The 12,357-nt window shown below is 36.3% G+C and overlaps 1 protein-coding gene across 1 annotated transcript; it reads left to right on the top strand.

The window, feature by feature from the left end:
* LOC140148468 (small nuclear ribonucleoprotein G-like) lies at positions 1-10,819 on the top strand. Its single transcript, XM_072170438.1, has 4 exons — positions 1-156; positions 6,214-6,236; positions 6,989-7,110; positions 10,197-10,819. The coding sequence occupies exons 1-4, from the start codon at positions 125-127 to the stop codon at positions 10,248-10,250; spliced, it is 231 nt and encodes a 76-aa protein (XP_072026539.1). The 5' UTR covers positions 1-124; the 3' UTR covers positions 10,251-10,819.
* Positions 10,820-12,357: the final 1,538 nt, after the last annotated feature.

Raw genomic sequence — 12,357 nt, 5'->3', positions numbered from 1 at the left:
CTCAGCGACGGAGTTTAAAATTAGCTTTACACAAATAAATGAACAACGAAGTGGGTAATCGCAAATAAGGACACGTAAATACAATTTCAATCGTTCTCATCTGAGGCCATCAAAATCGTTAAAAATGAGTAAAGCACATCCACCAGAACTTAAGAAGTAGGTATTTCGAGCAGATTAGTTTTTATCTGTGAGAACCGTTTAATTATGACAAATTTGCGGTATGATAAGTAGACAATGTTTTAGCTTTTGACGTCGAGAACTCGAAATTTCATCTTATTTCATGATTTTGTCAAGTTGACATCGAGTGATTTATTCCATAATTCGGTATTGTTGGACGATTGTTGCTCATAGAACCGCCATAGTTTCAATTCTGAGTTTTTTTAAATTCCCAACGCGAATTCTAAACCTTCGCAAGTCCTTGCAATGAATTGCAATGGGCAAGGGCAGGCCAGGGTGCAGAATTCGGCGAAAGTTCTTCTTCTTGTTGTTCTTCCATTTTAGTGCCTCCCTCGTGTATCATTTGTATGAGTATTATCGCACTGTGTACTGACAAGTTGTACTTATTTTTTACTCTGGAACCTTTTTTGATAAGTACAGTAAGTTACAGTCAACAACAGTCGTCGGTACGATCCTGCCCTGCTCTTTTCGAATAGTGAGAAAATGTTAATGTGAGAAAATACATGTACACGGGACCGACGGCTTAAAGTGCCCTCCGAAGCACTAAGCAAGTAATAAAGTGCCTTGCTCAAGCCTAAGCTAGGCATGTTCATAACATTTTGAAATTTAATAAATTCATCTAAAATTGCTTTCATTAAAAAGAGAATCATTTAACGTAAAAAATGAGGGGTCAATCATGTATGTAGGCCTAGAAGTGGCAATGTTATGAGGAAAAGTATGCTCGCCTGAATGTCCCAAAATGGGCCAAATTGTGTGTCCCAGCATTATCAATGGCTTCCTATGTCATAACATGTGTGTATGTACTTTATGGCTAAATTTTTGAGCACGAAGGGCCATTTTACAAAACTTTCGCAAATGTTTCATGAAATGTGGCTTTCATTACTTGATAGTATCAAATATTATTCAAATGCAGATTTTTAAAAAATCATGCTACATTGGAGTTAAGTTTTGAGGTCAAAATCCAAATTTTCTTCATTTTCCTATTGGATTACACAGTTAAGACAGGATCTTGGTGCACAAGTAAGCTTAATGAAGCCCGCCCTCACATGTTCAAAATGTGATCATGTCTACCTAAGCCTAGGACACAAACATGACAAAGAGTCTGAAAGAGACAGCCGAGCTCAAGTGGACCCACTCTCAGATTCGAACCCGGGACCCTTGGATAGCCAGGCTCACATCTCACACTATAGGTGGCGCTATTCGTCCATAGGAAAGTGGAATGTGCCTGTACGGTCCAAAAATGGCTTTACTGTGGGGCTCAATGGAAAAAATTACTAAAATAAATTTTGACAACCAAAACCTAAGTGATGTTGACTTATGTTGGTACTGGGATAATAATGGATTCATAAACTATCACATAGTGCAATCCATGTTCCACCAAGTCGACACTCGATTTAGCTCAAAAGCAATTTGTGTGTAAATCAAGACCATCCAAAACAGCTTTCTTACAGTAAAGAATAGGAGGTCATCTGGGGTCACATACAGTAGTGTACATTGTACATGTGCCTGCTGTCACAATTTCACACACAAAATTTTGGACAATTTGGTGACACTATTTTTGTCTGTAACTTCAAAAGTATATGCACTAGAAACATGATTGACCCCTTATTGTTTAGGTAATTTGATTCTCTTTCAAATGAAAGAACTTTCAGCTAAAAATATTGAACTTCAAAATGTTATGAACATACCTACCTTGGATTCACAGTCCAACGCTAGGGACAGGCATAAAAATTTCAAATTAATTCTATCAACATGAATTGTTGTTTATTGGAAGAGAGAAATTCTCAGAAACAATTTGACACCAAAACCAATCTTCTACTGTATTGCTAGCTATTAAAGTGAAGTTATAATGAAATTACTGTCGGAACATTTATAAATGAATGCCATATTCTCTGATATTGACTTACCATAGGAGTGAATATAGGGGACTTGATCATTTTTGTGCCCCCTGTCAATTTTTTGTTTTCATTGTAATTTGATCTAATTTTGGTTGAATATATATATTATCATTTTCAACACATCTGTGAAATTTTGTATTGCATTCAAATTTTAAGGTGGTAAAAATTTGATTTTTGTGCTAATTTTGGTCAAATTTTGCCATTTTAGGCAAAAACAATGATTTTTCCCAAGCGATAACAAAAAAGTGCTTTCTCCCAGCAAATAAGTAAACTAGAATTGTTATGTGAAAAGGATGAAAGTTTTTGTCAAACCATGTTTCCCTTTTGTCAGAAGATGAATTTTGGGTCAAAATAGAATTTTTTTCCCAAAAATGCCCCTTGACCCCTTTTTTGACCAAAACGGCGATTTACAACAAGGCGTATCTCACAGAAAAAAATATTCAAAAGTGAAGTCAATGTTGCATTCTGGTTCCTAAAGCATTGAATCTGTTGTCAATGCAAACTAGAGCATCTGAAAAAGATTAATTATGGTTTTATTCATCATTTTCTCCAAAAATGGTGTTTTCAGTGGCACAAAATGGCACAGATTTACATAGGGCTTTATTTTATATTATCAAGTAAAATAAATAGCGCCCTCGCTCAGATGTGCCTGTCCCTACCAACGCCTTGACCGCTCGGCCACGCAATCGGATATCCATTGTTTTGTTAAGGTCCGTTCATACTACCACTGCATTTGCGATGCGTTGCGTTGCCGTACTGCATCGTACTACAAACTACTGCATTGGCATTGCGATATTGCATTTAAGTTAGAGGGTGTTGCTCGAGGTCAGCAAACTGAGCTAATTATATCAGCAAATTGATCAATTGATAAAAAGGCCAAAAAAATTGTTTGGTTGACCTTCCAAGACAAAATTTGGAGGTCGATCTTTTTTTTTTCATGGGCTGAATTTAAATGAAAATACTTGTTTTTAATCAAACATGCATATTTTATAAATAAAATGAGTCGATTCCGAGTTTATCGTCCCCCGCCCGCGTCACTTTTTGGAAACCAAAATTACCCGCGTCAAATTTTCAAAAATGCCAAAATAATTCATTATTTTCAAAGTATCAGTGTTTTCACCAGTTTAAGGGCGTACTACACCCATATATTGGTTTGATTGGTCTAAAAAAATATTTTTTCATATATAGCTAGGCGATATATGCACGAATCATGTGAAACTAAAAAAATATGAAAAAACATCGTGAAAGAGTGTCCTTTTTCACCCATTTGTCTTAAAGTTGGCTGGTTGGTAAGGACGCTTATACGATCCACGTAGTCTTCTTCACAACCGGGTCTGCCGTTTCTAACATTCATCGATATTCACATACAGTACGTATTAGACTCGCTACCGGTCCAAAATACGACCTGCCTACTAGGGCTGACACGTCAATTTGTATTACCAATAGGAAATACACAGGTCAGACATTTGAGAATAATTCTTTAAGATTTGGTAAAAAGTTGGTAGCCGACTCATTAAATATGCTACCTAATCAAAAATTTTGTTGAAATAAAATTAAGGATCGAATGCGTTTTAGTGTCAAAAAGGCAAAATTACCGTCAAACTTTGGCGAATTCTGCACCCTTGCGAAGCCCTCGGCGGGTGCACAGTTAAATCGGGAATAAAAATATCCGACCTTTGCGATCAAAAACAACAAATTACAACATTGGACCATGTTTGGACATACTGTAGGAAAAAAAACACTATTGCCAAATAATATAGAATAGAACATTTGACATCAACTTGACAAACTAATGAAGAAAATGTGCTCCATAAACATTAAGTAAGTGCGCAAAACAATTCCTATTCAAATGCGTGTATAAAACTGAACAGGGCCGGACGGCTACAAGACTACCGAAGAAGTTCAAAGTTCTCGTGTTGCCAGATTCAAACATGAGCATGTATGCCTAGCACCTTCTCTTGGTAAAATCCTGATAAAATCAAGAAATGTATGTTGTGCCTCTTCCCTCCCCGTGAAGTGGCGTCATGGGGGGGGGTCATGGGCGTAGCTAGGAATTTTAAGGGGGGGCAAAGGAGTGAAAGGGGAAACCCTCATTCAAGGGGGAATTTGTGACGAAACAAAATACGCTCAAAAGTACAAAAAGACCCTAATAAAATTCTTCAGGACGACCGCATCCAAGGGGGGGGGCGGACTTCCCACTAACACTACTAAAATATTCAATAAGCATGATAAGGGGCTCACTGGGGGATTTCCAAATGGTGTAGGCCTACCAACTGAAATTTCTTACCTCTTGCATTCCCCTTCCCTTCCCCGGCCATAATCGCCTTTGTTGTCCCTGTTTGTTGTTATAGTATTAGTGGTTTATTAGCCAAACACCGAGTACTAAAGACAAAATCTCATCCCGAGAAAAAAATCATCAGACATTTTACACGAATCTGATTACTAGCTAAGCCTATGATAGGCCACCTAGGCATCAATTGGCCTACTGCTGATAGAGGATCCTATGTGCCAAATATTACATTTCAAAAATACCAAATGACAATTTAAATGACTTACCGGGGTATCCTTCACTTTTAGACATTATAATTAATTTTAATTTTTCACACTTTGCTGGGATTACTGGATAGGCCTTTAAAATTGTATAGATGGGAATGTCTAAATGCGAGCGTAGGGCCTCACGTAGGCGTGCGGATAACATGCAGGAAATTTTTCATGATTTTTACTGCGTAATACTGTAGGCATAGGCCTACCCGTGACGTGACTTCCAAAAGTGCGTGTTATTCAAAAATCAGTCGTGTCCCATTTAATGTGCACCAAATATCGCTTTCCCCCCGTCGAGCTGCCCAATTTTCCCAAATTTCTTTCCCCGGCCCGTCTTGGCTTGTCCAGTTTTTTTTTTCATACTCCATGGCTCCGTATTGGGATTGCCCCATACGCCAGAATAATATTTGAGCTTAAAAATACCTAAATATATACATGCATAAAACACGGCAACTGGTTATAACCAGCCCGGAGACAGCTCGTTATAAAAGTAATTATAACGCACGGGTGATGTAGTCAAAATTTGCGTGTCAAAATTCGGATACCGTGGCGAGTGCAGAATTCTATGGAATATATTTGCTTTTTTTGCCTTGGATAGCGACAATGATAGGTAAGACACAAAAAATATGAATCCACTTAAAATATTATATCACTGTATCAATTTTGGAGTTCCTAGTTGAAATGGATTAGAAAATAACGACAAAATAGTTACCAAAATTAGCAAATCTAAGCTTACGAGTCTTATTGAATATGGTGGGTATAGGTGACGAGAAATGCAATTTTTTTCAACATTGCTGTAGTATGGTTGTGGTAACCTGTTACCTATGGCTTAAGTAAGTTCCAGTGAAATAATGTCGCTAGTTACAAATACAAAATATAGCTCAACATTGAAAATAGAAGCATTTTAACCAGTTCGTTTTTTGATAGATGTGGAGCTCTGAAAATCACCAAGTTCATGAAGCCATCAGGAACCACTTATTCCCATTTTACATATCAACATTATTTCTCTAATGCGTTGGCAACACGTATCCAAAATTTTAACGAAATCCGTTGATAGCAAGCTTTCCAAAATGAAGTGAATTTAAAGCATGAGTGATGTACCTCCTTTTGGCTTCTATCTTCAAAAGCATGTAAGCTACATTCATACCGATGCCACCAATATAACGAGAAGATTTGCCCCTTCATTTTGCATACCACTTTGTCCATTTTTTTCTTCTCATTTCTTCACAAAATGCAAAAAAAAACAAAAAAAATGCAATGGGTGTAGTACCCCCTTAAGCAATTGGAAACATATGTTTTTGTTTGTAAAACCTATATTCATAACTTGGAAGCAAAACCATGCTCTTTTCTAACGTTTCTAGTCCTTACCCATATAAAAAAACATGTTTATAAATCACATATGAGTTTGGCTTTAAATCAACACGCATTTTAGGTCAATAATGAAATCTGATGAAATAATGAAAATGAAAAAGTCACCTCACCAACCTGGCAAAAAAAAGGGACGATAAACTCGGAATTGACTTTCATTGGCCTTAAGTGTACTATGATGGGAAATTGTTATTAATTTTGCTATTTATCTTTGTTTGTTTTATTCCAGGTTTATGGACAAGAGATTGTCATGTAAGTTAACATTTGAAATTTTCATTTGGTACCAAAATTAATATTCTGTGATTTTAAATAAAGAAGTTGTGAGTAATTAAGTTAACGAAGATGCAGGGTGGTGCAATTGGGATACGGAATGGGTATACGGTTGTCGGTTGCATGTAAAGTCTATGGGAGAAAATGCGCACCGGGTTCATCAAGGCTTATCTATATTAGAACAATACCATGTATACGGCCTACCTGTGTGGCTTATAGCACTTCATATTTTCAAGACCTGATTGTTTATCTGACGTGCAGTGCACGTTTTAGTTACATGTAGCTTTTTATACACAAGAAAATACAGTACCGGTAAAACATTAACTTTGTGAACATCTAAATCGACAAATTCTGCAAGGGCACTAGCTACATGTAGGGCCTACTAGCTAATAATTGGGGGAAAAAATCATAATCTGATCGGGCCCATTTTGGAATCCAAAAATCTGTAATTGGTATCACCGATCTGAGGCTTATCTGTTAGACACTACACCGGGGACAGACTGATGATTTATTTTATTGGATGCAGTAATAAATCCATGTACATTTTTGTACCCTTTATGTATGTAGAGGCTTAGACTTATTAATTATTAACTGACATGAATGGTGTGTATTACTGAATACGGATGAATTGAGTTGCAGTGCAAACAAGTAACAGACGTGCAGACTGCAGACACCACAAAGTGGATATAATGCAGTACTAATAATGAAATGTGCTTATTTGCATCTCATTGCAGTGAAACTGAATGCTAACAGAAGAGTAACAGGTGTGTTAAGAGGGTTTGATCCATTCATGAATCTTGTTATAGATGAAGCAGTAGAGGAGTCTGGGCAAGATAAGAACAACATTGGCATGGTGGTATGTACAAAATGTTTAATTGTTTTAGGCTAAAAAAATGCTATGTCTCAAAGCACCCCGGCCGCGTGCATTCATTTTTGAGCGAGAGCAATCACTCTCTACTGCTCACCTTAAATCGGATAAAGGAGAATGATATTTAGCTCTCCAATTGATATTTGTACGGTACCGTACTTCAATTGTGTAAATGAACCACAATTTCATGCTGTACGTACTAATGTACTTTTAAACACTCGCAAATGATATGGTCACACGTTTTGAGCTCGCCTCCCAAAAAGGGTGGTGCTGTTACGCTTTTTGGAATCGAGCTGTTGTAATTCTTTCTTTTTTAAAAAACTACAAAAGCTATCCCAACATATTTGATATCATTTTAAAGCTGTATCAATATGCCATATGCCTGCAAAGTGGCATTGGTCTAGCTTATACTGAAATGGAGATATAGCTATTTGAAGTTTGAAGGCCAGGGGTGGTGCAGGAAGCGGCGCCACAGGAAGCGGCGCCGCCTGTACAAACTCAATGGGGAAATTTTATTTTAAGCCCTCAAATCTGAAATTTGAAATTTTTGTTATTAATTTGTGGTGCATTATCACTTTTTGGGTATTAAAATAAGCTTACATTACTCTTCCTCAAGGTTCACTGTTTTAGCCTTACTTTAGGTCAGATTAAAGGACTTTAAATCAAGATACATTACATGACTTCATGCTTGTCTCCTATCTTTTACACACAATTTTGTAAAACACCAACATTTTGATTACGGCGACGTATCAGCCCGGATAAATTGCCACATATCTTCAGAGGTATTCATCCTCACGGTAGCAAAAGTATACATTTTGTAAAGCTGTTGAACCACAGAATTCAAACATGCTAATCAAATTTATATAGGATGTAATCTAAATAAGTATCAGTACATAGTAGTTCATTAATATTGAAGCATAATCTAGTTCATATTTTAACAATTTTTGATTGCTCGGATTTAAATTTTGTAAATCATAAACCTCAAACAATTATATTTTGCTGTAAGGGTCCACCCCTGGACTGTAAGAAAATAGCATCACAACTGATATAGGGTCACCACAGAAAAAATCATGACATGAAAACCTTGTATACCTTGAAACACAAAATGTTACCCATTTTTGTATCTACAACTTGAGCACCTTATACCTAGTGTTCATTTTGAGTTCATATTTGAATTCCCTGAGAAATTCCCTGCAAGAAAATGTATACTTTTACTATGCTAGGGGGTATACTTCAGAAAATATGAATAATGAAAGCAAAATTCATGCCGTGAAACCAAAATCGCCTATGTAACGCAAAAGGAGGCGAGTATAAAACACATGACCATATTCATTTTTGAAACTGCCAAGCATTTTGAGTCATCAGTCATAGCATTATTTTTAGCCTTACCAGAATAACTTGCACACCAGTGATATATGACAGCTAACCATCAGTTAGGCCAATTTTGTGTAAAGTGTGTGTGTGTATAAAGGTTCATCTAGAGCCAAAATATGTAATTAACAAAGTAAAAAGCCCAAATAGACCTGTGAATTGGGATATTGGGATAGTACTGTATCACTTTATTCATGTTTTAAAACAGTTTAGAAAAGTGAAGAGACTGTTGAAAACACTATTCAGGGTGTGAAAAATTCTGAAAGTAAAGTAAAACTTCATAAGTCATCACTACCTTCACCTTGTGTAATTTTTATTTTCACATAAACAGTGTTCGAATTTAGGAAAAATAAATGGTTGTCCCACGGACAACCAGATTACAATTTCTGGTTGTCCGTCTAAGTTTTTGGTTGTCCGTAGGCCTACAAATGTGACTTTTGGCTAGATTTATGGTTGTCCGGCGGACAACTGAATCAGTATATTTGGTTGTCCGGCGACTTTTTTAGTTGTCCCGGGCAACCGGACAACCAAAATTTCGAACGCTGCACATAAACCATTAGAAAATGGTCAGCAAAATAGCTGTTGACCCATTCCATGTCAACTCCAGGGATGTGCACCGCAGCACCTCTTCAATTTTTTTCTTTTTCTGTGTGGTGGTAGATATTAATGAGAAAGTAAAATCCAGAAAATTTGCCTACTCTATAGAGTTGTACTCTATTGTTGATTTCCATGCATAATGACTTTGTACAAGTTTATGGAGAATGCAAACCTAACTAATGTGTTGAAGCCATCGAGACCCCAAGCCAATATCTCTCAGAAATGTTGTACATGGACATATTTTCAACATACCTGAAGTTGATGGTGGAAAATTGTCTGACATTATTTTCAGGGGGTCTTTAAAAAATGCAACCGTCCATCAGGACCAACTTTGGGGGTCATTTTATTAACTGCCAGTCAGAGCCCACAAAATGTACAATTGTGGTTTTGCATGGGTAATATCTCAGCTAAAAGTATTCTAATAGGCTCAATATTGGATAAAAGTAATGTCCTACCAAAGGGCTCTGACTGGCAAAAAAATGGACAATAAAATTATTTTTACTTTTGGAGTTCTGACCCCCAAAGTTGGTCCTGGATTTTGTTGCATTTTGAGGGCCCTATATCTTTTAAAGTAAAGGAGTTACAAGTTTTTGATGCCAGATTTGAATTGTTACAAATAAGTTTCCCAGGATACATATTTTCAAAGTTGTAAAGGGTTCCCTTTATACATTTATGGACCTCCAAAGAGTTGTACACATTGTTGATTTCAAGCATGTATTTATGTACAACATGGAGAATTTTTTATGCTGAAACCCCTAAATTTCAAATTGATGCCATGGGAAAACTAAAGTTAGAGTAATTGAAGCTCAAATTTCGGATTTTACTTTCTCATTAATATCTACCACCACACAGAAAAAGAAAAAAATTGAAGAGGTGCTGCGGTGCACATCCCTGGAGTTGACATGGAATGGGTCTGTTGGATTTCGCAGTGGTAGATTTGAATTGTGTGTCCTAATCTTGTGGGGGGTATTCATACTTGAAGGAAGACTTATCCATACGCTGGTAACACAACTGATTAAACGCACTGATTTGAATCTGCCTTACTCGCAAGTTGAGACATGACAAAGTACACCATAGTAATGATAATTTTTCATTTTTCTCTGTAGGTAATCCGAGGCAACAGCATCATCTTATTAGAGGCACTGGACAGAGTAGTATAGCAAGAGCCATTCCATCTTTGTGTTCAACTGTATGATACCTGTTTGTTTTCTGTCAACCACCCAAGGACATTTCACAGAGCTCCTCAATGGATCGAGGTTTAGGATGCCGGCATTTTGAACTGTGATACTATAAACTTACTCACCGCTCAATGTCATGTGAGACTTTCAAGAACCATCCTTTTATAAGTGCTTGTTTAGCAATGGAAATTACATATTGTGAAAATATCAAAGGCTATGGAAGTTCTTGTTGTGTACTGTTGGATGTATGGATCATGTAAATTTGTTCACACACATTTTTTGGGGCAACTGCTGAATGCAACATGCACAGAATAACTTGTGACTCAATGCCTGTGTGATTAGCACACTATTAATTGTATTTAAGTGTATGTTGCATTCAACAGCCTAGCCAAATTATACAAGGTGCACCGGTCTCACACAGCTCTGGCTTTGGACTTGTAAATATTCAAACTTAACAAACAGTGCTGTTAACTGATATGAGACTTACATGGTGTGAAACTGGTGACAAAACTGGAGAATGATAAACCTTAAGTAATATGGGTTCTCTGTAGTGGCATCAACGAGCAGTTATTTAAGAAATACCCTCATTTCATGTGTATTATGACCATATGCAAATCATGTTTTTTGACATTCAAACAGACAAATGCTCATATCTTGATGCTACTACCTCTGTAAATGTCGGCATCTTGTTCATGGTCTGGTCAGTAAGTTAACACAGTAAAATTCTCCGTTTAGTAACAATTATGAATCACATTTCATGAAGCTTGAACATAAGTTACATGAGGCTAATTTAAGTACTAAACTTTTGTTGTGGAGAAAAAAGGGGATTCAAAAAGATGGATATTAAATGTTTTTTTTATTATCTTAGAGACTTGATATCCATTTGGAATTTCATCCAAGATTGTTAGGTTGCTATACATGTAGTCTGTATACCTTTTTCGAGTCAGTTTATCAATGTCAATTTAGATATTGTTTTTGATTGTATCTCTACATGTAATGATGAGAAGTAGATGTAAGTATATACATTTCAGAAAGGATGCCAGGAATTCAACTAGCATAACAGATTCCTGCAAAAATTAACAGTTTTTGAGAAAGTCTCAAAATTTGATTTTACTTGACTGACTCGAGGAAGGTATACAGACTACTCACAATTACTAATGCGCTGCAAAAGAAATTTCCAGGGAGTCAGAATAATGGGGAGTTATAAAGGCAAGTTACTCTATCAGGTGAATCACAGATAAGGACCATTGATGTCTGGATTTTAAAAATTGACATATCGGCCACTCAATATCAATAAAAAATGATATATCGTCGTTGATTTTCCTCCCAATTTTCGTGATCAGAAAATTCAAGTGACTAAAAGCAAAGTAAAAAAAGGGAATATAAACTTTCAACTGCAGTAAATTAAAGCAACAGGTATTGATTCCAGAGGTTCTGACATTTCAAAATGTGTTTGTTCTAGCATAATAGTGGCGACGAACACACTGCATACGCCCAATTTCACTGCATACGCACAACAGAAACCAACTTTTCCTTTGTAGCTTCCCTTTCCTGTTAGATTAGTCCATTTAAAATTCATTATCTTCTCTCTGAAATGTTTGGCAAGTGCTCCAAAAGGGTGGGTTGTGTTCTTTTTTATATCACTTAAAGTATTTTGTACAGAACTGTTGTCAATGTCATTTATATGTGTATTAGAATGTAGAAAGCGAATAAAAGTGATGAAAATTTATAATTGCCATCTTACATGTATTTATTTAATGGTGTGATATCCCACAAGGTGGTGTGCCTAAAGATTAGAAAACAAAATCAATCTGGAGCTTCATATAATTTATGAACTTACAATTTTGTACACTTTATTTTCTGGTACATTTTCATTACAAAGAATCCAATCTTTTATGAACATTTTAAGAAGCGTAACTTGTAGACAGATTATGATAGTTTGAATTAAATGGTAGTGACCAGCAGTGTTATCACGAAGCTCAACTGGCATGAATGAATGAATGAATCTTTATTTCCATAATAAAAAACAACAAAATACAAAGAAATTCAACATCATAAAAATAAAACAAGACAATTATGGAGGAGATGA

The sequence above is a fragment of the Amphiura filiformis genome, chromosome 3 (assembly GCF_039555335.1).
Source record: "Amphiura filiformis chromosome 3, Afil_fr2py, whole genome shotgun sequence".
Taxonomy (NCBI): Eukaryota; Metazoa; Echinodermata; class Ophiuroidea; order Amphilepidida; family Amphiuridae; genus Amphiura; species Amphiura filiformis.
This window is presented reverse-complemented; position numbering and strand designations above follow the sequence as displayed.

Coding starts and splice junctions, on each gene's coding strand:
- LOC140148468 (XM_072170438.1), top strand. CDS start 125: ATGAGTAAAGCACATCCACCAGAACTTAAGAA. Junction 6,237..6,988: donor TATGGACAAGAGATTGTCAT/GTAAGTTAACAT, acceptor ATCTCATTGCAG/TGAAACTGAATGCTAACAGA. Junction 7,111..10,196: donor AGAACAACATTGGCATGGTG/GTATGTACAAAA, acceptor TTTTCTCTGTAG/GTAATCCGAGGCAACAGCAT.